The 27,442-nt window shown below is 37.4% G+C and overlaps 2 protein-coding genes across 2 annotated transcripts in view; both read left to right on the top strand.

The window, feature by feature from the left end:
* Window positions 1-2,211, top strand: part of LOC102226876 (signal transducer and activator of transcription 5B-like) — an 83,477-nt gene extending 81,266 nt beyond the window's left edge. Inside the window, exons 18-19 of the mRNA XM_023349129.1 lie at window positions 20-130; window positions 222-2,211. Coding sequence (XP_023204897.1) covers window positions 20-130; window positions 222-345 — 235 coding nt within the window. The 3' untranslated portion in view covers window positions 346-2,211. The remainder of the gene's footprint in view (window positions 1-19; window positions 131-221) is intronic.
* A 5,774-nt stretch (window positions 2,212-7,985) lies between these two features.
* The window catches only part of LOC102223102 (inactive phospholipase C-like protein 2), a 69,970-nt gene continuing 50,513 nt past the window's right edge, over window positions 7,986-27,442 (top strand). Inside the window, exon 1 of the mRNA XM_023348884.1 lies at window positions 7,986-8,797. Within this exon, the coding sequence (XP_023204652.1) occupies window positions 8,501-8,797 (297 nt within the window). The 5' untranslated portion in view covers window positions 7,986-8,500. The remainder of the gene's footprint in view (window positions 8,798-27,442) is intronic.

Genomic DNA, 27,442 nt, shown 5'->3' with positions numbered 1-27,442 from the left:
GCCGGTGTTTCTTTTGCAGCTTTGCTACAGCTAATCCAGACCCAGTCAGTGGAAATCCAACATATATGGATCAGGGTGCCTCTCCAGCACCTGTTAATCACTCTCACACTTATGCGATGTACCCTCCTATGTAAGTTAACAAGACCCTCAAAAATATCATCTCCTTTGTGTGGATTTTGTTGCCTTGACCAGGCGTGAATGGTCTCTGCTTCCCTTGACAGGGCTGACCCCGTGTTGGACGGAGACGGCGACTTTGACCTCGATGACACCATGGACGTGGCGAGGCATGTGGAGGAGCTTCTGCGAAGGCCTGTGGAGAGTCAGTGGGGTGGCCAGCAGTCTTGACCCTTGACCTCGTGACATGCAATGCAACCAAGCAAGCCCTGCCCTAACTCCTGCCCCACCTGTTGTTAACATGGTTTAATTCCATTCATCTCTTTTTTTTTTCAATGCCGCTGTAATGTAAAATTGTTAATAATGGCTGTTTGTTTCCTTTTCCTTTCAGTGTAAGAACATGCATGTTTGTGATTTCCTATAGTTTATTTGTGTCTCATACGTGTTTGTAAAACAGACTAGATTAAACCAACCTACAATGTTACAGTGTTGTGAAAAACAAAGGAAGAAATATTGTCCATGGAAATTGTGCATGTATTTTCAATTGATCTTAAATTCATTTTGAAAAATATGCTACTGTATGATGTTATTTCAGAAGTTGAATGTTTTTTTTTGTTTTGTTTCATTTTATATTATCTGCTTTGTAAAATTGTTATTGTTCTGCTAGTGACACTGATCTTGCCCTTTGACAAAAGAGAAACTTTAAAGAGGAGTTTTGCCTTCGCTCCTGGAAAAATGATTTATTGCTTGTCAGTTATTCAGATGTCTATACACTAACGTATGGCAGAGTTGGTCTCTCTGCGCTCTGCCCCTGACTGCACACACATCAGAACACGGTACTCGCTCGCAAGCTTAAGATTTATTTGTGTCCGATTTGTTCACCAGCTGCAAAGGAAAGGAGCTCATGCACCTCCCTTGCTCTCACAGGGCTATATGTCTTCTCTTTATACACAGAAATGCAAATCTAAGCATTTACCTAGCGCTGCAAGTTTGTCCTCTCAGGTCCCACTGCTCCCCTCATCGATGCTACCTCGCATTGGTCTCCTGACAGTTGTTCGTATTGGTTCCTTTACTGTTTCTGCACACCCTGTCTCCAGTAGGTACAGTCAGTGAATTTTGTGTTCTAGTAGTTTCCTTTAATGTTTGTGAAGAAGATCCCTCGCTGCAAAGGGGCAAACTTTTGGCTGTTTTATGCTTGAAACCACTCTCGTGAAGATGTCTGGAGTCATGAAGTGTCTTGCGTCTGATTGGTTATGCCTAAATATTCTGCGTTTTCTGCATCCTCATTCATTTATTTTGTGTAACTGCATCATGACACTGTGGCATGTGCATGTCTCTTTGTGAAAACTTGAACAAGCAAGCAGCAAGTGTTGCAAAGCAAAAAATGAAGGCTTTAAAGGTTTGCCAGACTGAAGGACTGCTGCCAGATTCAGAACCTGCAGGACGTCACTTTGCTTCTATGTTTGACTTTCGTCCTCAGAATCAGACTAATTATTGTTGTGCATCCCCCTGTTTGTTTCACATAGATCAGAATTAAGACAGTGTTGCAACCTCAGGAATAAATTGTTGCGGAACCAGTGTTTAAGCCAAAAAGAAAACATTGTATACAAAAGATAATACATTTATTTTATATATTATATTGTTTCTGTGGCACTCCACAGTTGAATGTAACCACTTTTGATCAGACTAAAGATTCACATACAGTTTGTGGAAATTTACGTAGAACCAGAAGTACTCACTTACAAACAATACAGAGCAGTCAAAAATAAATATGTATTTTTTATTAGCTTCTTGATCACTATATTTAATGTTTTCCCTGATTTAATTTCTTTTTATTTTACTTGTCCTTTTTTGAAGAAGAAGAAGAAGAAGAAATCTCAAGCCACAGGTGACTTTTTGACAGAACCCCATTGCCATCCTTTTCATCCTTTTTAAGATTTGTTTGACTGTAGACCGTTCATGTTTCAGTGAGATAGATGGCGCTGTGTTGTTTGACGTATATGTACTATGTTTGTTGCTTGAGTTTATCACTTGGAGACTGTTCAAAGAGCCACAGCTGTTGAGTTGAGAAGAATAAAATAAAGTTTTATAAATAAATTTGTTCAGATTTTTTTTTTCCAAAACCCTTTTTCTTTAAAAAAAAAAAAAAAAAATAGATAATTTAATAGGGTACGTTTCAGGTGTAAAATTGGGACAGTTTGTTACCCCAACAATCCAATTCTCAGTTTAGAGTCACAAATTGTTCTGTCTTAATTTTTTTATTATTTTATACATTTTCATTATTATTATTTTAGTTGTGCATGGAGAAAAACCAAACTGATACACTGAGTGGAAGGCCACACAGAAATGTCCAGATATCCAATTAAGTATTTCCTTCCTGTAATGCAACTCTGTTAACTGTAAAATCCAATTAGATTTTTTTTTTTACTGGTAATTTGACAAATCATTCGCAAACCAGAAAAACATCATGGGTATAATTGCTTATTAGGATATTAAAAACTGTAATCAAATTATTATAAGGGACATATTGAGTCTACTTGTGTTTAGGCCTTGACACTTCTGCCTCCATGTGGCAGTTTTTATGTGGTTCTCCTCCAAATAACTCAAATTTAGACGATGTTTGTTTTGATTCTAAACAAACATAGATGCCACTCAATAATTTGAGTTTGTCTTAGAGATCAAAAGTTAAACAGTAGCAAGAGACTGCTATAGGTCCTGTGATGACACTCTAGAGTTTTTGGAAACTTTTTAGCATTTTTTAATTTGATTTGAGACATTATGTAAATTGATTGGTATTTTTAAAATGATTAAATATCCATATGTTCAAATATTTTCACCTGGTTATCGGAAGCATCTAAGGCTCAATAAGTTTGTTTCTGCCATCTGGTGGAAAAAAAGAAGCACTACACTTGTTTTTATGCGTCTGAGCTGAAGTCTAAATACCAATTAAGTTCCTTATGTCATGCCTGTGAAAGATAAGAGAATCTAATTTACAATCAAATTCAATAAAATGTAACCGGTTCGTCATTAAACGATTTTCTTTATCAGTTTTGAAAGGTCGGGGATTTCACTACTTGCATCAACACCATGAAATCTAATTATTTCTTTTGGATATATTGTATTGCATTCCAGTCTTATCTTCAGACTTTATAATTTATGTACAGCCCACCATGTCAGAGGCTGAACTCGTGTGTTTGTTAGTGATGGTAATGAAAGAGGAGATGGCTCCTATACAGAATTAAAGTCAAGTTACAGTAGACGTTCCTTGTTTGTACTATAAACTGATGCACATAGAATGTTTTCCTGCAGCAGAGAGTGCCACAACATAAAATCTACCAATTTGCGCAGAAAACTTACAACAGGGTTTCAACTTCAAGCTGGAACCAAGAAATAGTTCTAGTATTTAAAAAGTGTTTAAAATGTGTGCATTTCTCCCCGTTTTACAGAGATTCAAAAAGAAAAAAAACTCCTAATATTAAATAAAATAAAAATAAAACTGCTCAAGGATTTAAATAATGACATGATAATTACAAAATAATTTGTAAGCAACCATATTTATGAATTGATTTAGCATTAAGGTTGAGTAGCTGATGAAAATATCACTGACTCGTGTTCATGTAATTGATATCATCATTACCAGATGACCCTCATATAATCATCTGATGTTAAATCCTGTAATTGCCCCCATTTTGTGATTGTCACCCTGACTGGCTTTAGAGAAAAGCTCAATTGCTTTTCTAGTTCCTGTTAACCTCTAGATGTCAGTAAAGTCCATTAAATAAGCTGTTACTCTGCATCAACAGTTCAGTTTGACTCAGTATATACTGAATACATTTAAATTTCAGTATTTAATGGCATCTGGATTGCTTGGATCATATTCCTATGAATGAACTGTTTTGTGGTTTGTTTGTTTGTTTGTTTGTTTGTTTGTTTGTTTGTTTGTTTTGCCTTACTGTCACTCACTGATGTTGCTAGATAAGCATTGTTACTGTTTACTGCCACTGGCTTCTGGAAAAAAAACAGATACATGTAGCTGTCATGTTCTCCACAGTCTGATCTCAGTAAATAACAACACTTGATATAAATTATTGTGAGTTTAAATGAGCCACTTCTGGCGTACAGTTTGAGGACAGCCAAGCATTGCCAACATATTGACACAAACAATTTAACCTTTTGAGATGATCAGGCCCAGATGTTTCAAATCTTTGCTACCAATGGGACACTGTAATATGACCTCTAACTGCATTTAAAGTTTATTGTAATGATTTATCTATAATCATCTTAGGTAATCGATTTAGAACACTGGTGCACCTTCTCACTTCTGTTACTGGAATTTCAGTGTGCAAATTTATTTGGGTGATGGAGAAAGCCTTAGATTTTATTCCAACAACTGCATTTACATACGAAACAGTCATTTACATATCCGTTATAAATGATTTTAGTCATGGTTTCAGTTCCTTTTAATCTGAAGAATAACAGGGCCAGGAAGTATGGTGACAAAGCTTAAAAAGACACACCCTATTCTCCGCAGTGATGAGAAGCAGCAACTTCCGTTTTAGATATCATCTTTCAAATGTAAAATAGGCGCCTGCCTATGTGTCTTGGTCTTGTGGTTTTATTGCTGCAATCAGTATCAACGCAAACATGAAAGCTCCTGCTACATTCAGTTCTGAGGATCAACTGGAAAACACATGACTTTTTGTAAGCAGCAATAAAAATACAATTCTGAATCATAAGCAGTTGAGGACCATCTATTTTTAATCATAAGTAGTTGAGAACTATCTATTTTGTCCTCTGAACCTTATGCATCCACTCGCACAGGGTTCCGCAAACTTTAGATCCGTATTTTGATTGGTGAGATATGAGGAAGGACATATCTGGCCTCAAACATGTCCTCCCAATGGATACATTGATCAGAAGCCAACAGAATTTGTAGCGGGATGGAGGTTGCCTAACTGTATGCAGCCATGTTTGACATCCTGCCACAGGAAACAGCAGCAAACCTCAATGGAAAAAAAGCAGGTGTTAATTTCAAAACAACATTTCAGACTTGCTTATGCAGCATATAGTTTTACTATCTTGTTTAAAATCACACAAAAAAAATTATAACATGTTTACTTCCTCCCATTCTTTCCAGTCCAGCTGACACTAAAGGATAATCCAGTGTAACATATCCAGTATCTGTGGTTGGATCAATCAAATGTACATTTTAAAAGGATTACTGATCGCACTCTGTGGACTCATGTGAACTATGAGTTTGAGGCCCGTTTCATCAGTGGCCTTTCTACATTAAAGTGAGGCAGCTGGGTCGAATGAGGAGGCTTTTAAAAGCAGAAGTTTTGCTAAATTATTTCTGATTATGCATAATACATGACCCTGGGAGAGCATGAAGGAAAGTAGAGGCAAGCAGAGAGCGAATGAGGGGAAAGAAAGGAGCATAAAAACGCTCCAATCTCCACGTCCATGAAAACAAAGCCTCGGTAGTACATCCTTATGAGTCCTTTTCTTCTTAAACTCTTTGCAATAACATTCATTCTCTAATTTTGTTCACTTTCCCCGACCCTCTTTCATCACCCTTTCTGTACTTGAGAAGGAGATGGACTGCACGGGTCCTCTCATGTCTTTAGGATATCATTACCCAATCGCTGGATGTACAGACATCTCAATGAATTTCACAAGGTGTGAAATTAATCAAAAGCATCCTTCAATATATTTTTGTCCTCTTAATTTTGGCTATAATTGCTTATAGCTTAGGAAAAGCCAAAATGTCTACATTCATTGAAAGTGGTACGAAGACTGTCAGTATGTGACTCTGTTGAGGTGTTAAGGAAGATCTTTCATGTCGTTGGCTTTCGTGTCTCATTTGCTTGTTGACAAAAAAGTGCTGAATTTGCTGTCCGATCAGCATTCTGATGCCACAGTCAGTAAACTATTGGTACTGGTGGCACGTTTCCAGATTTAGCTGGAAAAGGAAATCAACTTCTCCTTCAAGCTTATTTGAAAATGGAAGCATGAAGAATCTCCTAACAAATATTAAGCGATGATTTTGAGTTACCACCAGAAGACATGGCCCGTAAAAAAGTGTAACAACTAAAAACTCTGGAGTCTTTGCTCCAAAAGGAAGACCGTGGACCACTGAGCAAAAGTACTGTTATTTTTCTCCTCAGTCCAGGTTGGATAGATCTGATGTTATCATTGGCTCAACTTTCCAATAACAGGTCAGGTTAGCACTCTGTGAACAGTCAGCTTCTTTAGCAATGACCCTCTGTGACTAGCTCTCTTTAGTCCACCCTGTGAGATCATCCATGTAGATCATATAGAGAAATGACAGTCATGGAGCTCATGTTCTGCTGCTCTGGACTCTGCCCAAGCATGTTGATTGTGATTTGATTTGCACTCTCGGGTTATAAATGGAGTCTCATCTCAGTTTACTGCTCAAGGCACATCTGATGATGCAACATTAAATGCCTTACACGCCGCTGTTGGGATCTTTGCTAGACTGACTACAGAAACGGAGGCAGATGCTTAGACAATGTCTCCAGAAATGGGCCATACAATGATGTGTGACATCAGTCTTTCTAATCTCTAAATGTAAACAAAAAGGACTGACAAGGCAAGGTTTACTTCTGCTATAGGTTTTGCTAATTGCTTTGCAATCGATGCATAAGAAGAATGGAAGTGAGGAGATGGAACAGCATCTATGCATCTTTGATGAAGACTGAGGAATAATAGATGAGTAGAAACGAGTAGATGTTAGTTTCCTTAGTTTATTAAGTGAACAAACCAAATGAACCATGTGGATGCTTTATATAGAAAGTCATATATATTTCACTTGTGTCTACATAACTTTTAATCATACGTAACTGAGATGTTACATAGGTTGTTTTTGCCTGTACGTACATAGAAAACTCTGTTGCTTCTATTTAGTAATGATTCATAAAATGCCACAAAATAAATGGTTTATTGCAGGATCACTTTCTCAAAGTGATGAATTCAGAAAAAAAAATTATTTGAGTAACTTCATTCATTAGAGAAAAGAATAGAAAAGGAAGGCCTAGTCAGAGTCTAGACTTGCATCTGATTGAGAGGCTGTGGCTTGAAATTCAACAGGCTGGTTATGCTTGAAAAATGTCCAGTGTAGCTGAGTTGAAGCAATTCTGCAGAGAGGAGTGATTCAAAACTCCTCCACAGTGATGTAAAAACGGAATTGCCCATCATCAAAAATTATTGACTGCACTTGTTCCCACCAAAGAGTACAACTGGTGGTCAGGTTTAGAGGGCAATTACTTTTTCACATGGGGCCAGATTGATTGCACTTTTTTATTGTCTTAATAAAAGATCATTTGAAAGCTGCTTTTTGGTCCACATTTTTAAATAATACTAATAAAAAAAATATTAGAGTTAACATTTTTCCGAACTGTAAACCACGGAGATTTTTGCAAAGGAACAACAAATAGTGAAAGAGTAATGTAAGATTCGTTTTATTTCTAGTAAGTCGGGAAATGTTTCCGGAAGTATTACAAAGTTGGTGGGGTAATAAAGCCAAAATGTAAAAAAGCAAAAATAAAGACATTAAACTTAATCTACAAATTCATGAGGCATTGTTATACTCCCTCTTGTGGACAAAAATCAATACTCCAAAAAATCTGAGTTTTGTGATTGACTGGGGAAAATTATATCACTTTACAAAACAAAAATACTGAAGTTTGTAGGAAAAAAATGACAATTGTTTGTTCTGATTTCCCCGAAACAATCCCGTTTATAGCAAATGCAGAAGAGATTACGCGCGCGCGCCGGTATCAAACTGTGATTGCGCGCGCCTCGCCTGCTGCATTTAATTGTGGGCATTCTTGCACGCGCCTGCATGGGCACGAGTCAGTGCGCCTACTGCGATTGCGCTTTTTGAACAGTGTTGAATTTGTCCCGTGGATGCATATGAGAGGGGAAGCTCTCCCCCTGTTTTGTTTTTCTTTTTTGCAAGCGCTGCAAAAGTGTTTCAGAACGCTAGACGGCACACGAGCCGACACAAGAGGACGTGGGTGAGGGAAACCGGTTTTTGAGGAAAGGAGGACGAAAGTGCAAGGTGACAAACCAAAGAACGGCATCTTCATACAAACAGTCTGTCAAGATTTGATCTGTTTTTTTATTCTTTCTGGAGCGCACGTCCCCCTGGGATCCAGAAGCGGAGGAGGTCTCTCTCTCTCTCCCCCCCCTCTTTCTCTCGCTCCCTGTCTGTTATTATTCCAGCAGAACAGTTGATCCTGAGCAGCCCGGCTCCAGACGCTGCTGCGCGCTGCCCCGGACGACAGCTAATCGACCGCGCTCGAAGAGAATGGGTTGTTTTTACACTGAGGGGGACTGGGCTCTGCTCTAAGTCCGGCAGATCATGTCAGGGGTACACGCTTCAGACACAGGACATTTTTTTGATCCTGCCATCAGCGCACCGCCAGCTCAGGGCGCGACCAACTCAGCGGGGATCGGTGGCGACGGGGCCGCGCTGCCTCCGACCGCTTCTCGGACGTACTTGGAGGTGTCGAGCGCTGCCCAAGGCTATGGGGCCGAAGGAGTGTACACCAATGGACGGTACAGGGACCACAGCGGCTCACGGATCGGGAGTGGCAGCCGTGATAATTCCGCGGAGAGAAGTCAGGGAGGTGGAAGCACACCTTGTGGTATAATGAAGGTTAGTGGTAAAAGCTCATCTTCTTCACTGTCAGAGATTTCCAAGGTTACACGAAGGAAATCTGTTCCAAAGCAGCAAAGCAAGTCTGACATAACAGTAACCATTCCCAGATATTCGTGCCTAGTTTGTCGGCGTTTTGGTGAGCTTGTTTAGATGCAACAAGAAAAATGGTCAATTACGGTGCTTTACGTTCAGCAACTTTCTCCAGAAGTTTATCATAGAGGAGAATGCATGAATAATTCCCAGAGCCCCAAACGAATTACATGTAAATACTTCCACTGAACTTTTCTTTTAATATTTTTGAATTGTGCTGCATAGTGTCAAAATCATGTACATTTAGTATCTCGTCACTCATGTTCTTTTTGCAGAAGCAAGACCAAAACAGGAAGTTTAAATAAAGTTGGAATGTTTTTTTTTCCATCTATAAATGATCTAGAATAAAGAATAAATATGTTGAGCGATTTAGTCTACGGGCAATCTAAATGTTTAATTGAGTGAGCTGCAAAACATCTGACTCTTAGCTGCTGCGATTTACAGAATCTGAATCTGGCGTCTTTTCAAACTTTTTACTGAATAGAGCAGCGACTCCCAACTCTGGAGCAGATGATCTTTCTCCTTTTATCCCTCTCAGTAATAGATTATTATATTATTTTTAATGGCAGCCCTGCCCTAATTAGTGCTTTCATTACTGGAGGTTAATTAACTGGTCTCCCGCAAACCACTGGCAAGACACCATCTTTTTTATATATATAGTTTAAGCTCATATTATATGCTCTGCCCTGACTGTGTGCAGAATTTTGCCATATCAGCTGTAGTTTACATGGCAACTGACAGAACATGTTTTCTTTTTTTTTCTGTGACCAGAATCTGCACTCCTTATAAACCATTATATGTTCATGCTAGAATAATTAAACCAGCCGTAGATGAACCTAATGTGGTGCGGGACATTTTCATATTATGTAATGTTGCAGCCACATATTGTTGGGATTTTATGTGATAGACCAGCATAGATTAGTGAATTATTGTGAAGGCTAAAGAAAATGATAGATGCTCTTAATGTATTTTTTTTTCTGGGGGAGGGAAACAATATGAAAACTGTGGAGTGCTTATGTTTCTAAGTTCCTCTTATTTTTATACCTATTAATAAAATTCAGTGCAACATGTTGCCTTTCAAAGTCACTAAATTCATAAACATCAGTCATAAAACAATATTCAGGAGGACACATCTGCAAAATCCAGGTTGTCAATCTAATATTTGGTGCTGTGGAGCTGCAGCAATCCTCAGCTGAAGTGAGAATATTTCTATACATGGCATTAGTTCTGCACTCCACAAATCCAGAGTTACAGAAAAAAAGTTCTGTTTAAAGTTTTCCACAGGCCATATAAAGGTCATAGAGAAAAACACGAAAGAAAGTACATGGAAAAGGCAATATATTATGAAAAAAATACCACTGCACATCAACCTGAACCCCCCCCCCCCGATGCTGTGGGGATGCTTATATACTGTAGGTATAGAGAGATAACCCTAGATCTAGATCATCAACAATGAACTTGTTTGGAATAAAACATATCCATGCCCAGCCAAAGTCCAGTTCAAACTTTTGTTGAGAATCCACGTGAAAACTGGTGTTCACAAAAGCTCTTCGTCCAACGTGACGGAGCTTTTGCTATTTTGCAAAGAAAAGAAGGGAAAAAAACCCAACCCTTTAAATGTAGAAAGCAATTACTTTAAGAGTTGTTGTTGTAATTGTGGCAAAAATTGACTCAGTACACACATAGTACTGAGTTTAAACATTTTATTGTTCAAAATTCTCAAGGTAGCCTTGTTATTCTAATTCACAATTATTAATTACTTTTGCTGGATTCTATCAATACTTTAACAATTGGGGTTCACTGTACTTTTCACTGGGGTTCACTATTTTCTCATTTTAATCATTTAATGCTGCTTTTATTACATTGCTAAGTGCTTAAATAATAATATAAAGGTAGCCTTAGCAGACCACATTAATTGCTACAACATTCAACTGTTGGATTAGGTAAAAATAGAGTTTGTAAAAGGTGCTTTTTTACTGCTTAATGTTGATCATTGTCATCAGGTTGACCTGGATCTGTCTGGGCACTTGGAACAATGCGGTAAACATTAGCTTCAACAGGAACCTGCTGATTGAGCATCGGACTCTCAATCGTTCAGTGGAAAAGCTTCATGCATAGTTTCAGCACACCTACTCGCATTTCAGTCACACATTGCGTGTGTGTTTGAGTTGCAGTTCAAAAGGTGAAGGGGCTTCGGTTCCATGGGAATAGCAGTCATAGTAGCGCATTACCTCATTAATTTGGCCCTCGACATGCAAATGTTGGAAGAGAAGAGTTTGCCTGTCTGTCTCTTTAGCGGGCACCCAGCTTTGTCTTCTTGTAATTTCTTCATCAGGGTGATGGTGTCATGTCAGAGAGACTTGTAAGTGGCTAAAGGCGAGGATTTGTGATGCACACTTGTTATGTAACGCTGAACTGAGGATAGCTGTGAGTTTGGTTCCTTTATGGTTTCAGGTATCAGCCGAGTAGGAGGAGGAGGAGCTTGATGGTTAATTTACCAATAATCTTTCCTGTCTTCTTTGTTGTTGCTGTAGAGTTAGAAACTGAAATAGGTCAGCATATAAATCTGTAAAAAAAAAAAAATCACTTAAATGAGTCAGAGAGGAGAGACAAATGTGTAAAAGCACTGTTATTGTTAAATCTAAATGAAGTTGTGCTGTTTAAAAAAAAAACACAAAAAAAACGGGTTGATTCTAAATCTGTTTAATTTATACACCAACCAGTGGTGGGCGATAGGCATGTAACAAGGTCTATCTCACAAGATTTAGCAAATATTAAAACATCACAAAGTGCTATCACATTGTTGTCAGCATGTGAAGTAAATGGAAGCTGTTATTATGAAGGTAGATTTGGGGAGCTTCTTTTCTCAAACAGGGTGTATCAGTTCGCACATCCATCTATCTGTCTTCTTGTGCTTTTTATGAGATTATGGGATTGTGGGGATAGCAGACCCAGCTCATTCTGGGAATCCCTAAACTCTTCCTTGCCAGATGGATTCTTCATTGTGTTCTTACTCTGACCTGATAGCAGGGATGGGCAATTATCTTACCGTCTTACTCAAGGAACTTTTGGTTCCATGAGTGTCAATAAATATAGAAAAAATATAACTGAATGCAATTGTTGATTTTTTTAAAGTTACTTTGCACTGTTTAATAAATGTACATATGTAGGTGATATGTTTTATGGTTGATAAGGACCCAAGCATACGGACTGATTGTGGCAAAAAGCAAAGTAGTTTAGTAATAAAACAACAAGAAGAACTTACAATGAAAAAGCTACAGGAAGAAGATGATAACCACAGCAGAGTTATGAGAGGAAAAAATACAGGAAGGAAGCAAGTGAAATCAAGAAAAGACACTAAAGATAAACAAAACGGCACAATCAAAACACAAGAATAAGTAAGAAGCTAAACTCAACAAATAAGACACGACCTAAGAAGAATGAGCTGATAAAGAAAACCCCTGGATGACAATAATAAAGAAGGAAAACAAACACATATGAAAAGCAAAACACCATTGGTTCATGACAGTAGGTTATTTCATAATGGGAGTGTTTTAGTTTTAATTCAGTATTTGTGTTTGTGGGCACTTTTCAAATTAGTTTGATGATTGGAACCCTTGAAGTTTGTCAAAAACAGAAAATAAATGTGTAAGGGGGAAATACTTGTTTTATGCAGATGCCATCACTTGTGGCATCTGTTGAATATTTCATTAGTTAGTGTGAATCTTTAAAGCTTCTCTGACGCGGGGATAAGAATGTTGCAGCAGGAAATCTGTGCAAATGTGGCATTGTAGAAATCTCTCACTTTGCTTTGACTAATTTTGCTTCTAGCCATTGATTCCTTGATGTGTGATTTCAGTGATCACCCTGAGGATACCTCACAAACCTGAAAGTAAACAATCACTCACTAAATGTATAAGAGTATCATCTGAGATGCTTTGCAGACATTGCAGCTCAGAGCCCCACATTAGTGATATAATTAGGATACATATAACAAAACTCTGGGTGAAATGCCTGTCTTTGCTATGGGATTTCAAAAGGCATAAGTAATTCCCACATCTCCTGCAGCAGCAAGCTGCACTCAACGCTTGGATATTTTTGGAGAAACAGAGAACTGCACTGCGCAGAATAAGAGACAGCAGAAGATGTGAAATGGTGATTACAGACATTTAGGGCTGCTGAATCATCGCTCCCTGCCTTGGATGGTTTCCACAAAGCAGCAAAAGACAAACATCTGAAATAGACCTCTTTATGCGAATTCACAGCTTAGCACCAAACAATTTTTGTTTCAGCAAAGGTCACTCATCCACAAGACACACAAAGCTCACAAAGCCCTGATTGTATTTGACGAGCAGGAGTAATTAACGCCTCAGTGTTGTGAAGTTAAGCTGTGAGAATGAGGGATTTAACGTGAATTATTTTGATTCTGCTGTGAGTTTTTGTGCAGGTTGGTTATACTATTGGTGAACATGTTTCATATTCAATCTGCTGGTGTTTTAGACCAAAGGATAGAGAAGTGAAGCATTCACCAGGCTTGATTGTTCCAGTTTTATTGACCACATTGAGAGGTTTATTACACAAAAAACAATATAGCTTGATACAAAAAAGTCACCTTCCAATGTGAAAGTGTCCTCCAGACAAACAAATGTCTTTCAAACAGAAATTATTTACCCCTGCATGTTCGTTGTGATCCTTTTTTGCTTCAGTTATTCGTAGGGAACCCGTGCAACAGCAGAGGAAAAATGCCTGAGTTTATGTTATTTGTCTGTATGTCAGAGGAATAACTCTGGGTGAAATCATGTGAACAGGACATTGATCTGGTCAGAAGATGCATTAGAGTCTGGTGGAATGGTCCTAGCCCTTCAAGGCGGCTAGTGTGAGGATGAGTAATGCTCGTATTTGTCAGGCTGATGTCACCCAGGAACAGGAGACTGTTGGAAGGGTGGGATAATACATCTGCTCCACCTGGTTTTGCTCCTGCATGTTCCTTACTTCCTAAATATGGCACTTTTTCCTTGATCACATTTGTTGTCATGTCAGTCTTCAGTGAGGCAGAACAAGAAAGAAATGGTACACAAATACGGGAGATGGTGATGAAACCATGTGCAATAGTCAAATAAAATATATGAAAAAAGTTTCACTTGCTGATAATCCTTTTGACAATTTTATGTTTTGTAATAAAAGTTGGCGTCTTTCGCGCAGGGTGAGGATTTAAATTGAGTTATTCTGCTGTTCATGAGCTGACGATTAACAGGCATTCTGTTATGTTGCCGTGTTAATTCTGGTGTTTACTGGATGTCAGGGGATGGAGCTCTGCTTCCCTACGTTTCTTTCATTACACGTCGTAATTAAAAAGGGAAGACAATGATGGTCGCAGGTAAATCCCGCACGAGTATTTGTAATAGCCTTGCTTTATTTACTCAGCCAGTCAATGTGCTCGGTTTGCCAAAGGGAGTCTCCGTTCTGTCTTCATGTTCACACAGTTTCATTCATCTGTTCGTCCTCGTGCTGCCTGGGGCTGTCTGATGGACTTATCTTTGTGCCGGAGATCAGAACGGGGAGAAAATGATTAATTCGCCACAGGGTGGGCGCACGTGTGCACCAGCACTTACAAAATGGGGAATTTTGCAGGGCTCCTTGCAAAGTGCTACATCAGCTTTTATCACCTAAAGAGGTGGAAATTGGAAAAACAAATTACACTATTCGCCTTTGCAACCTTGCCCTGAGGCAAGAAACTAGCAAACTTGTGACAGGAAATACGAGCAGAGTTTTGCAGGAGGAAGGACCTCCGTGAGAGCATTTGCATGGAGACAAAGTAGATTCATTGATGTCTTATCAGTCAGATTTTATGGTAAACCTATGTTTATATATTCCTATGGTAATATCATGTGCAAACAAGTCAAACTTTCACGAATTCTTAATTAAAAAATCTAGATTTTTATAAATGAGTTGATAGCCTGGTGCGTCACCAAATATAGCAATCATAGAGAAGAATAAGTATGTTTTTTGACAAGTTAGCATACTTACACAAATGTGGCAGCAGATAGAAATGACATCGTTGTAGGTTTAAGGGCCTTAAATGGAGTTCTTCTTAAAATTTCAGGCTGATGTCGAGGAAATAAACAGATGCATTTGAGGAAAAATTTTCATTAGTATGACTTTCTTTCGTTCCTTTCCTTTTGTGTAGGACTATAATTTTTTTCACTTGCATTGCCGACTAATTTCAAAAGTAACAGCAGGTACTGGAGGTCATTTCAAGCAAAGGTATATAGTCAGCAACTCTGCTATTTGTTGAGCAGGAGTTTCCAGGTGCTTATTTCACAGAACATCATACCATTTTGCTTTTCTGTTCTTTGTAGCATAACATTGAGTACATACTAAGCTAATGTATTTTCATTTAGTCAGCTTAGCTTCTCCAGCGTTGTGCATATGAGGCAGCTACAGACATGCCACGTGTAATTTCTACAATGCAGTCTTACTGCATTGAATGACTTTATCAGAGTAAAAGATGGTGAACCTTTAGTTTTCAACCGTTCTATTAAACCACAGGAATGGTTTGATGGAAAACATAATGATTCACTTTCTTTTAATGAATAAGACAATATCATCTTTAATCAGATTTAAATTCACAGATATAACCTAAGCAAGGCCTCATAGTATCAAGACCAAAACCTTCTCCTAAATAAACTTCATATTTTGCATCCTTTTCACAAGTGCTATGCCATGTTTACATGATCCAAGCGCTTTAAAAGTTGACATCTTACAACCTTTCAGAGAGAAGCTGGTTAAATTGTTGCCATTTGTTACACAAAAATTCAAACTGGGATGATAACCAGAACAAGAGAGAGAAAGAAGATCTTGCCTACCCAGAACTGAACTCATAAAATCTGTCAGAGAGACATACAACAAAGACATAAGAGCCCATTTAAAAGAGCTGATTGTCTAGGCACTGTGTCTGGGGACTCTTGTGCTTTTATCACAGAACAAGAGGCCTGTTTCTCATGAGATGTAGTCAAGACAGTTATGAATAGGAGCATGTATTTTGAATGAGGTGTTTGCATGGCCCATCTTTGCTGTTGATCCTGCTCTTGGTTTTATTTCTTGTGAAGCTGGAACAATAAAGAAGTATCCAATGACAGATACTGTCACAGTACCACCAAATCATTAGATTTAAAACCTGGATTAGAAAGTAGAAAGTGAACCTTAACTTTCTTGATCTAAGAATCACAAGGAGATGTTTTTTTTTTTTTTTTTAAAGAAAAGAAAAGAAACATTGTTTCATGTTGGCTGCTTGGTGGCACCGTTATTATCACTGGAGGGTTGTGAGCTGGATTCATGTATAGGCCTCTCTGGACGGAGTTTGGATTTTGTCAGAGTGAATGTGTGGTTTCACTGGCTTCATTATCTGTAAGCCGTAATCTCCAAAACTACTCGAAAGAAAGGCTTGAATTATTTCACTCTATGTGTAACAAATTTATAATAAATGACTTTCACTTTCTGAAGTGAGGGATAAAAGTATTGAATTTTTTGAGCCGTACATCTAGGTGGAAAGGAAATTGACGGTTCATGCATGTTTAAGTTTGCACTCCTTGCAGAAACTTTGCAAATCTCATACCGCATTATGCATTACTGAAAAATGTTGCAGCACTAGTTTGCCTTTTCTCGTACGTGACTAAATTTCTTTCTAAAATTAACTTCTTGTTCTACTTTGTTTGCACCGTTTTTGTTGGATTTGCTTTACCCCAATGTATTAAAAATGATTCTTAGACTGATTGACGTTCTCAAATTTCTTTAGATGTAGACATACTGTTTCTTGTTTTCAACCTTAATTTAATCAGGTAAGCTATTAGGAGCAGGTTCCTATCTTGACAGGGAGGGAAACATTTAGTAGACATACAAATATACAGTACAGTTTAAGTTATTTTCACCCACTTCATGTTATTAGACAGATTCAATCTAAGTGATTTCTTGACACTGTATGTATAGCTATAATCAAATCTGGGTATGGCTTGTCAATCTGAACTATGTATTCCAAAAAAATCTTTATTAGTCAGTGTTAACTCATGAATTAACAAGTCAGGGGAGATACTTAATTTTATTTAGGGCCAGATTAGTTTGCATAACTAGTTTGTACTAAGGTTATCTTTCATTTTTCTGTCTGATTTTAAATTTGCTTGATAATCTAAAAGACCTTAACAAACAAACAAAAACTGAAATAATTTATAATGTGAGGTAAATTGTGTTCACAGTACTATACCATTTGTTAAGGCAGGGTAACTTCAAGCTAAAACTCTGTTCTTTATAAACACATCAGGTTGTGTTGTGTTTATGGATTGACTTGCTAGATTCTGAGCTATGCTTTATTGGTTCTCACTACTTACCTAGGATTTACCAGGGACTCACAGTTGGTCTCATTTCTCTTTTTGGGCTGTCACAGAAGGTTAAAATTGAGAACATTTTAATCTTTTTATGAATAAGGGGATAAATTTGGAACGAGAACTGATTTGTCTTGTGTGATTCAGTTGCTGATCACATAAAAGGTTTTTATTTGGACCCAAAAAGAAGACATCAAGAATGGATGTGATGTGCTTCATATAATATAATATATCATATAATTTATTGGTTGTTGTCATGGCTGCAGAACAATTTAAAACATACAAGCATCTGACTTTATCCATAAGTCACTCCTAAACTGAGACACTCATAGAATTGAAACACCAAATGTTACTAAATGTATCTTACATTTGTAACTGAGACCTTTCTCTCTCCATCAAGATTTAAGTCATATTTTTACTGTACAAATACTTATTACACCTCACCCCAAAGCTTTTACAGCTGGATCAGTGGCCTTCAGCCTGGTTTGCTCTAAAGATGTTGGGCAGCCTGTGTCTTCTGCCGCTGTGTCCTCTCTGAAGCTGGCTGTGAGCTGGTGTGTCCTGCCCCCGGGTGTCTATTTGCAGGTTACAGTGCAAGGACAGACATGTGATTCAAGCACTCCATGAAACACTCACACATGTACACGCCTGCAAATACTCAGTAACCCACTGTGTCTCACTCTGCATATTTACTTATGCATACACCTTATTTGACCTTATTTGCTTAATTAGATTATCATTTATGTGTCTGCACACGCTGTATTTGCATCTCTGTTTTGCATGTGTTCACTGACGATAGGAAAAAGAGGACCGGGCATTTGCTGTAATCCAAGTTTTCTGCCTATGCTGATCTTCTGATCTGACAATGCTCAGATGTTGAGAGTGGATCAGTTTGTAGAATCAGGTAATACTGCAGAGTTCAAAGGAAAGATGAGAATGAAGAATTATTGAATTTTAAAATATATTTCGATGAAATTGTATCTGCGGTATGGTTTTTTCCAATCCGGGGCAATGTGAGCAGTTTAATCACTGGCCAATGCTCAAAATAGTAATACAGTAGACACTAATTTAATTCAATTTGTAGTATCTAGTAACCTTATGTTACCTCCACAACAAGATCTTGATAGTATAAAAGACAAAAAAACTCAAAATATATTCTGACAAAGATATAGTTAGCAGCAAAACACTAAAATAACCAGTTGATGTTTTTGGGAATCCTAAAGAGCCTACTTTTATCAGATGATCTATATGTGGCCACTATCAAACAATCTCTTTTTCAATCATTTTTTTCTGTATATAAGATTGAAGATGGAAGAGGAATTTACAAAAAGCATTCTCACAATTAGATCAATAGATAAGTTTCTTGTGTCCATTGGTGATTTGGTAGTGAGACTGTAATCCAAGAGTGCCATAATGAAAGATGAGAAAGCAACTACCTTAGTTTTAGCTGCTGATAAAATCAAGGACAGGTTTCTCCATTCAAGGCAGTGATTTAGTTTGGCATACAAGTTTAGATCACAAACTGGAAGGGTGATCTAAAAATATTTCTTAAAATATTTATTGACTTTACCTTCAATTCTAGCTTTTCACAGTAATAAAATCTTAGCAATTACTCTGTGCAACTGCAAAAGCGTTACCAAATAGATAGTAAATATTAATGATCCTTTCAACCATTTGAAAGCTAATGATTTGACTCAAAACTGCAGTGTAAAAATATATTTGTTTAGTTAATAGATCAAATGTTTAGTTAAGAAGATCTCTATTTTACATATATTATTAATGATGTTGCATAATGTCAGATCTCAAGCCAGTGCAGGCCATTCAGAGTAATTACAAAGTCACAGCACATTGCAGCACAGTAAAAGAAAGGTACATGTCCTCATGAGTCTTCTTGATTCAGGAGGAAGGTAAATGACTTTTAATCCGTCTGCAACCCCAATCTATTTTCTCCAGTGTCTTAGTTTGTGCTATGATGACCTGAGATGAGTGCATGTGGAGACATGAATGGAGGTAACTGTGAGGTTATGATTGATTGTATTAAAAGGTCAGCAACACATTCAACAGGGAAGTCGGTTGGGTAATCAAAGAGAATTAAGGTCAGTGTGTAGCTTTATTTGGGTCTGGATGATCAAGTGTTTCTATGTGAGCAAGGTCATTGATAAATTACAAATATTCAGACCTATTGCTATTCCAATAGGTCAACTAAAGAAAATGGGATTGTTAACTCAGTTTTGCAATACCTAACATTTACATACATAGTGAGCTGAAGATGTTGAAATTGGGCGCCGAAGGTCTGAGCCAGTCATATTGTAATCTGAAACAATAATTTTTGACGAGCAAACCTCCACTCCAAAACTCAGTTAATGAAAAACTTTAAAACAATTATCTTTTTTCCACAAGATAACTCAAGGAAGGAAACTGCAAAAACTAAACTTTAATATTCTGGAGTCTCTTGCAATAAAAAAATGGTGTTGCTGAGGCAATCTGTGTGACTTCAGTTTCATCATTTAGGCTTTCAGATGTTCATGTGCATGCCAGATGTTTGTGATGGTGCGGAGGAAAGAGGGACATTAATACTCATTCAAAGGGTAGTGGTAAACCACACCAGACAAAGAACATGACAGATCAAATAATGAGCAAAAGAAGTGTGAGGAGGTCTGCTGTTTCTCCAGTACGGATAATTTATCTTTCAGTTCTTTTCTTCTTCCTCTTTTCTTCTGAGTAGAAAGTGTACAAACCTTTGCTTCATTGCCTTCTGTGAGAGGGTAGTAAAAACTAAAGCTCTGAGTGGAACATTGTGCTTTAGCTGAGCTAGAAACAATATGGAAAGTGACACATTCATTTTGTCGTGGCCCATCTGACTTGCATTCATGGATGCGGAGATAAGTTCAGACCAGAACTTGTACAGAAGGAAACTGACCTGAGAGTTGCCTCTACTCTTTGAGAAAGACTTTATGAGGCGGTTGCCTTATCCCCTAGACTTACATTTTACAAATTAGCATTTATTTTGATTTTCCTCACAGTCAAAATGCCTTGTTGGGTGTGCATTAATGGAATAACTTACTCTGTTAAATACTGCACACTAATGGAGGGTATAGCATGGAAGACTGATGGAGGGTAGGCAGAGTTGAATTTAGAGAAGAGTTGAAGGGAGGTGAAACAGAGGAATCGAAAGGGCACTTTTGTGTTCTACAGCAGTATGCCATTAGCACCTCAGGCTGGTATTAAACCCAACCAACAGGGAGTGAAATTTTTTCCTTGCAGTCAAGAGACAAAGGGATGCAAAGTGAGAGCCACAGAATGAAGATGTAAAGCCAACAATTTGACATTGTTAGAGTTTCTTTCTGATCCGATCACAGTTGGAAATTTGTCACACCTGCCTCTAAGTTTGAGTTCATGTGATTTCCCCTTTTGTGATTAAAGCTGACAAGGATTCAATTCTCTGAGCTCTAACAATTTGAATGTTAAATCAAATGCTGCACACTAATGGAGGGTATAGCATGGAAGAGTGATGGAGGGTAGGCAGAGTTTGAGACACCATCTTTTAGCTTTTAAGCAGCAATTTTACTTATTCACTAATGACCAGGAGAGAAGACAGCTTCTTACCATCCAAGCAGATCTGTTGCAGTATTTAATATCTTTGCTCTGACCCTCAAAAAAGTTATATATATATATATATATATATATATATATATATATATATATATATATATATATATATATATATATATATATATATATATATATACTCTACAGACAAAAAGGACCAGCTGACACTACAGCAATACAGATAATGATGGGTATATATCCCCTCAAGATGTATGTATGCGCTACCAATTTGTCAAGGAGCTGCAACAGTCTCGACTGAAATCTCAGTTGAAAAGGATGTGGATATGAGTAAGACAGGAAGCATGAAAACATCCTGTTGCTTACGTAATGATACACATGTGAACTGTAAACAGATATATGCATCGGTGAAAACAGACAGTGTTTGATGTCACTGTTTTCATGTTTTCTCTCAATATGAGGGGAATTGAGGTTTCCTTAAGATAAAACAGTACTGTTAAAATAACATTTGCCTCTTAAAAGGATTTCTTGTTTTGCTTTTGTGCTTTTCTTTGCTGAATTCTTTTAATTCACTCATATTATAGAGTTTTATTGTATGAGTGGCTTGTTTAAGGTTTCAAAACAGTTTTTTTGTCAGATTTAAGTGTGAAATTCGACTAAGACAATCTAAAACCTTTAGTTTAGTCCTATAAGTGGACTTGCTTTTGTGGTTTGGACCATTGTCCTGATTGAGCCTTAAGCTTACTCACAAATTGATGGGTGGACATCCTCCTTGAGGATTTCCTGGTAGATAGCAGAAATAGAGGGTTTCATTAGCTGCAGTAAGTCATTCATGTCTTCAAGCAGCAAATCAGCCCCACACTGTCATTACCATCGCCATCTTTAAACCTCAAATGTCCAGAAAGTATTTTCCCAAAAGTCTTCCTTTCGCTCTGTAGCGGTTTTCACCTGGGATCTCTGCCATGGATATAATTATTGCCCACTCAATTTTTTATTGTGTGACTATCAAATTTTGATCACTGGGGTCAGTTGAGGGGAATGAAGTCAGCAGACTTTGTTCTGGGATCTTTTTGTGACCTCCTGGTTCTGCTGTGCATACATTCCTGATTGTCATTTAATAAGGAGTTTTTTTTAGATTGGGACATGATCCAACTTCATGTTAAACCAGTTTTATATAAGTGATTTATTAACTCTGTTGATCAAGAAGTATTCAGACTTGGGTGTGCCTTGCCAGACCCAAAAAGACAAAAAGTTACCACACATACCTTTTCACAAAAATGTGTGTGAACCCAACATAAGGACTGACAATATTTGATGATAAATTTAGCCATAGGAGAAGATTAATAATTAAATGTGCTAAAAGTGTGACAGTAATCTGATTGCGTTTTTTTCCAACCTGTTTTTGCTTTTCTACCTTTTACACATCGCTGACATGAAATAGGAAATAAGCACATTTTGAATGTAGTTTTTTTTTCAAACTATGTCTTGCACTCTGAAGGATCCCCCCTTTTTCAACGTGCTGCTTTATGTGCCTTCAGTCTTTGAATGCTTTTTGATGGATCATGCAGTGCCAGAATTCTGGTTTCTAAAAGACATATCGAAGTAAGAGGCTCCTTAATCGGCTGTTTCTGTCAAATGTCCCGATTTGAAGTAAGAAGCTCTACCACTCTGCATTTTAAGACCTGCTCAGTGACATTTATAAGAAATCCTATAGAGCAGCTCTTCAGATCCATTTTTAACCAGCTTCTTTGAACTTTTTTACTTACTATACTACACCATGCAAATATTCTGTTTTACTGTCAATTCAGAGTCTACGTTGACAATCCCAAACAACGGCGTTTTTTGTTTTTTTTTAATGAGTGGTTGGGCTCGTCACCCAGTGTGACACACCATCAGGGGCGGCTCAAAGAGAGAAATTATCTGTGATTTGCACCCTGGTTGTTTTTTCTGTGTTTTGTTTTAGTTCACAATGCAACCACTGTAAGACAATATGATATTTAGCTGAAGATGATAAGCTAGCTAATCCATGCAGACTCATGATGGCTATCTCCAGCTGTCATTGGGTGATAGAATACCAGAGTGAACCTTTTCATGCATGGGTTTTCAAGCAATTTCAGCTGGATTTTGTCATCTTTAGTTCAAATCCATAAATCTTGAAATGGACATTCTTATACTTAGCTAATTTTGCTAGACAACAGTATTTGAGTAGAAACCTTTGTACTATTTGTGCAAACACAAAAAGTGTAATTTATTGCCTCAGCTAACTGAACTAAATTATTCTGTACTGATATTGGTTTACTTTTTAAAACACGTTTATTCATAAAAATATTGTGAAAACAATAGGATGCCAATTGATTCTAATATTGTGAGATGTAAAGGTATTACATCGGTGGTAGAAGGAGGGACCGGTTCATGGCACTGTGCATGTTAGAAACACTCTGAGAAGGAATCCAAGCAATTTACAAGGTCATCAAAAGCAGAGAACATTTTCAAAGAAAGCTAAATTACATACCTTTAAAAAAAAAGAAAAGATTCAGTTCAGCTCCCACTTCAAGTTTATCGCAGTGTATCTTTTTTTTTTTATTTCTTCTTTAGCTGCTATCACCAAATCAGTCTTCACTTCTGAGAGGTGTAGAGATATTCAAGGAAAGTGCTGCAGTAGTAAACAAGACAAACAGAGCAGACAGGGGATGTCAGTCTTCCCCATCACTCCAGATAATTAGTATTCACACTGTATTCACAAACAGCTCATGCTGGGATTGATAAAAGTCCCTTCAGCTCTCCATATGTGCGAGTGTGAAAGTGTTGCAAACAGGTGTATGATTCTCCTGCTGCCTGTCTTTTTGTTTATGTTGCTTGTGGTTGTGTGTGGCAAGAAGACAGTGTGTATGTTTGTGTGTTATTAACACTGTGAAAGATGGTGATGTTTCTTCACGCATACCTACCACTTACAAACCACATTCCAGGATCCCACAGTCCCATAATAAGTGTATTTGTGTGTGTGAACATGGGGCATTGTCAAAACACTTCTAGGAACCTTCACAATGACACCTATTAGATTGGATAGTAAAAGGTACTTATTAGGATACCGTTTACAGAATTTAAACCAGGTGAAGCTAAGATTATGCCACTTGAGGAGTTCTTGGCCTAAAATATTTACAGACAAAGAATGCTTTTTATTTTAAATGGAAAATGTATGTTTCTTATGCAGTTTTGGCATAATTGCTGCTCTGAGTATGCTGTTCTCTCAGCAAATTGCCTTTTTTGAGTCTGTATCCTCCAATTTACTATTAATTGATTGCTAAATTAGTTGATGATTACTTCAGTCATCAATTAATCACAATCAATTGTTTCAGCTCCTATTCTAGATCATTATATTGTGGTGTAAAAGATCATATTGATAATTCAAAAATGAAAAAAAAAACAGCTTAGAGAGAGGTAGTGAAAAATGCTGGTTGTAGTGATGCTCATGCAGAGGAAACTATCTCAAGAGGCAGCAGGTTAAAAAGCTTGCAGCAAGTGTGTGGCGTTTACAAGACATAAGAATTCACTGGATGGTAAGAAAGACAAATGGGGAGAAGGAGAGGAAGAACTTAGAATAGGATGGCTGACATGATGATCCGCTAAATCTCAAGGCTGGCCAGGTACCAGTAGATCAGCAGATTACAACAGAGCAATCTGATTTGAACCTGGTTTATCAACAATGATGCAGGAGGCACCGGGGTGGAACATAGGTGAACTGCACATCCCTGTTGGGACTTCAGACCGCAAGCACAATCGTGCCGTCAGCCACACAAGGACGTGCACGGTTTGCTAATGTTGCTAAATGTCTTCCTTTCTGCATCGAAGTTTGTCCTTGTAGGAGAATGTGAGCGAGTACCGCTTCAGCTGCTCAGCCCCTCCCACCCTTATTCCAACAGACTGGAGACGGATTGAGGAGGAAAGGCAAGAGGATTGCATTTCCCGGAGTCAATGCTGCATAGGTGATATAGAAGCCTGGTAGTGAGCAGTAACTCATAGCAATGACTGGGCATCTTTGCAGACCCTCCCCGCACTTCAGCTATTGATTTTAGAGTGACAGGAGTTGTGATTGGACACCTAGATGTGCCAGTGCCACTTGTGTGACAATGATATATGTTGGAGTTGTTGTGTTTGTTGGCTGTTTGCAAGCTGGTGTCAAGTCAATCGCTACATCCTTTATTGATGGAGCTGTTCACTAAAAATACATAGAATCTGAGGCATCCGCAGTAGAAATGTGTTATTTACCCACTTGGGACCGTGTTAAATATACTGTCTACCTTAAGTCCATAAACAATGGTTTGTGTACATATCTACACTCCTTAACCTAGAAACCAAGTTGGTTCCAGTGACTATCATTATAACCAAATATTTTTCATTAACTGTGGTAAAATATTTTGCCCATTTATACATATTAATCAAATCTTTTACCTGCAAATCAAAGGGGAAAATGTTTGTAGAGCTTGAAGCACCAGGGTCAACAGAGCAGTTTATGGTTCTTGTAGTCTGTGAAAATGATATAAAAGAGTGAGGTGAATGTAGTTGAGTTATCAGTTTCTCATCAACCACTGTTATAAGCTCCTATTTTTAATAAACTGCAATCCTCAAATGATATCATCATAGGATTCACTTGATAAAAGGGCATTTACAACATAAAAAGTATCAATAAAAAGGATACAAATGGATGTTTATTTGAAGTCTTATGTAGTTGAAAAAAATCTAATGATTTCAAAGTACAGAAAAAAAATTGTTTAAGTGTTTTATCACTTGTAAAAGTGAAGCAAGGGATTTATATGCATTTTATAATGCATATAAATCAATATTAGTTTCTGAAGCAAAATAAGGAAACCTTTTAAAAATAACTTTTAAATTGTGTTAAATCTGTCACTAAACTCACATTTCTGTATAAATGTTTTTATTGTTCTGATGAAACATACTAATCTTAAATGTAGTTTTCATCAGCTCTAAGCAGAAAATCATATTTTGCATAAATAAAGGCATTGAAATGTCAATATATGCATATTTTATCTATATACTTTGTGAACTGAGTTAATAATAATTCTTTTTTGAGTATGACTGTAAATCTATTGGTTGGTCCAAAATGGCTGAAAAATATTTTCTGCATTGAACGTAAACAATAATATAATAATAACATTTTTATGAGAGCTTCTGTTTATTTGTAAAATGTGTTTTAATGCCTCAAGGTTTAATGGCACAATTTTGTCAGCAGCATTTGATCCAATTTTATCCTACAGTTTAAAGATTGTTGGTGCAGGAGACACGAAGTCTATAGCCAAGCCTCCATTGTTCTCCTTGGGTCTTATCAATTCCCATCCAAAATTAGATTTATTCCTTCAAGGGAAGCTGGTAGTGCTCATGACTAGTGATTTTCCACTTCAGTCATCCATCAAAACGCATTCCATTCTAATAATTTGCATCTCTTCCAGCATCTCCATCAGACTTTTATCTGTTTTCCCTTATTAACAATGTTACATTTTCACACTTAGCTATAAAAGTCTTACATTTGAAGAGACAACTCTCTCGATGTACACTGCTGTGAAAACGCATTTCCACTCTTTTTTTTTTGTCACTCTCACATGTTTTAAATCATTAAGCAAATCTTAATATCAGACAAAACCATAGTTATATTTGTGGTTTTGAAATGAAAATTGTACGAATTAATGGAAAAAAAACTAATCCGAACTCCAAGGTATCTGCAGGCTTGCAAAATCGTAGGCTAAAAGATCTTAGTGACTTATACATTCTGCCCTAATCTAAAAAAATTCAAGATGAAATGGGTCCGGAAAGGATTTAAAAACCATTTCTGAGGTTTTAGGACTCCAGTCCCGCATTGAGATTCATTGTCTATACAACAAGAAAACATATACAGTGCCAATTTTTACGAGTAGTAATAACAAAATTTAAGAATTCAGCGACGACTCAGGAGAAAGACAATGTAATACAGGCCTCACTCTTCTCACTGTGATTGTCTGGGGCTTCTGTGAGAAAAACCTAAAGGATCCTTTGATGACCTGAATTATTTAGGCATGATAAAAAATGAAATGAATTGAATTTGATTATTGAATAGTGCACTGAAATTTAAGTTAATTCTTTTCACAGCACTGCAATGCATGATATTAATAATGCATAACTAGAGTTACAGACTAAAATAGTCGTAATTTTTCATAAACCCACAAAATCAAGGCTTATAAACATTTTGAAAATCACTTTAATAAAGTACAGGGGATGAATTGGTAAAACCTTCTTAATCCCACAAATAACGCTGATATGGGTGGAATCATTATTCAGACCGTGTGATTTTGTTACATCCTTTTCCTGTTACAAATTAACAACTTTGTCTTGGTTTGGAGCATGACGGAAAGTGAAAGAGGATGTCTTGCTGGGGAACCTTTTTGTCTTCTCCTTAAAAAGCAGAAGCTGAAAGCTGAGACATCAGCTTGAAAAAAGTGGTGAGATGACTGTACTTTTCTTGTGCATGTTTGTTTCTCAGAAAAAAAACAATGTAAGACGTTGTGGTGGTTGTGCCTCGAGTTTCTTTTCCTTCTTTGATTCTTTTGTGTCGGAGGAATAA

The sequence above is a fragment of the Xiphophorus maculatus genome, chromosome 16 (genome assembly GCF_002775205.1).
Source record: "Xiphophorus maculatus strain JP 163 A chromosome 16, X_maculatus-5.0-male, whole genome shotgun sequence".
Classification (NCBI taxonomy): domain Eukaryota; kingdom Metazoa; phylum Chordata; class Actinopteri; order Cyprinodontiformes; family Poeciliidae; genus Xiphophorus; species Xiphophorus maculatus.
The sequence above is the reverse complement of the archived record's forward strand: the minus strand, read 5'-3'. Positions and strand labels throughout refer to the sequence as shown.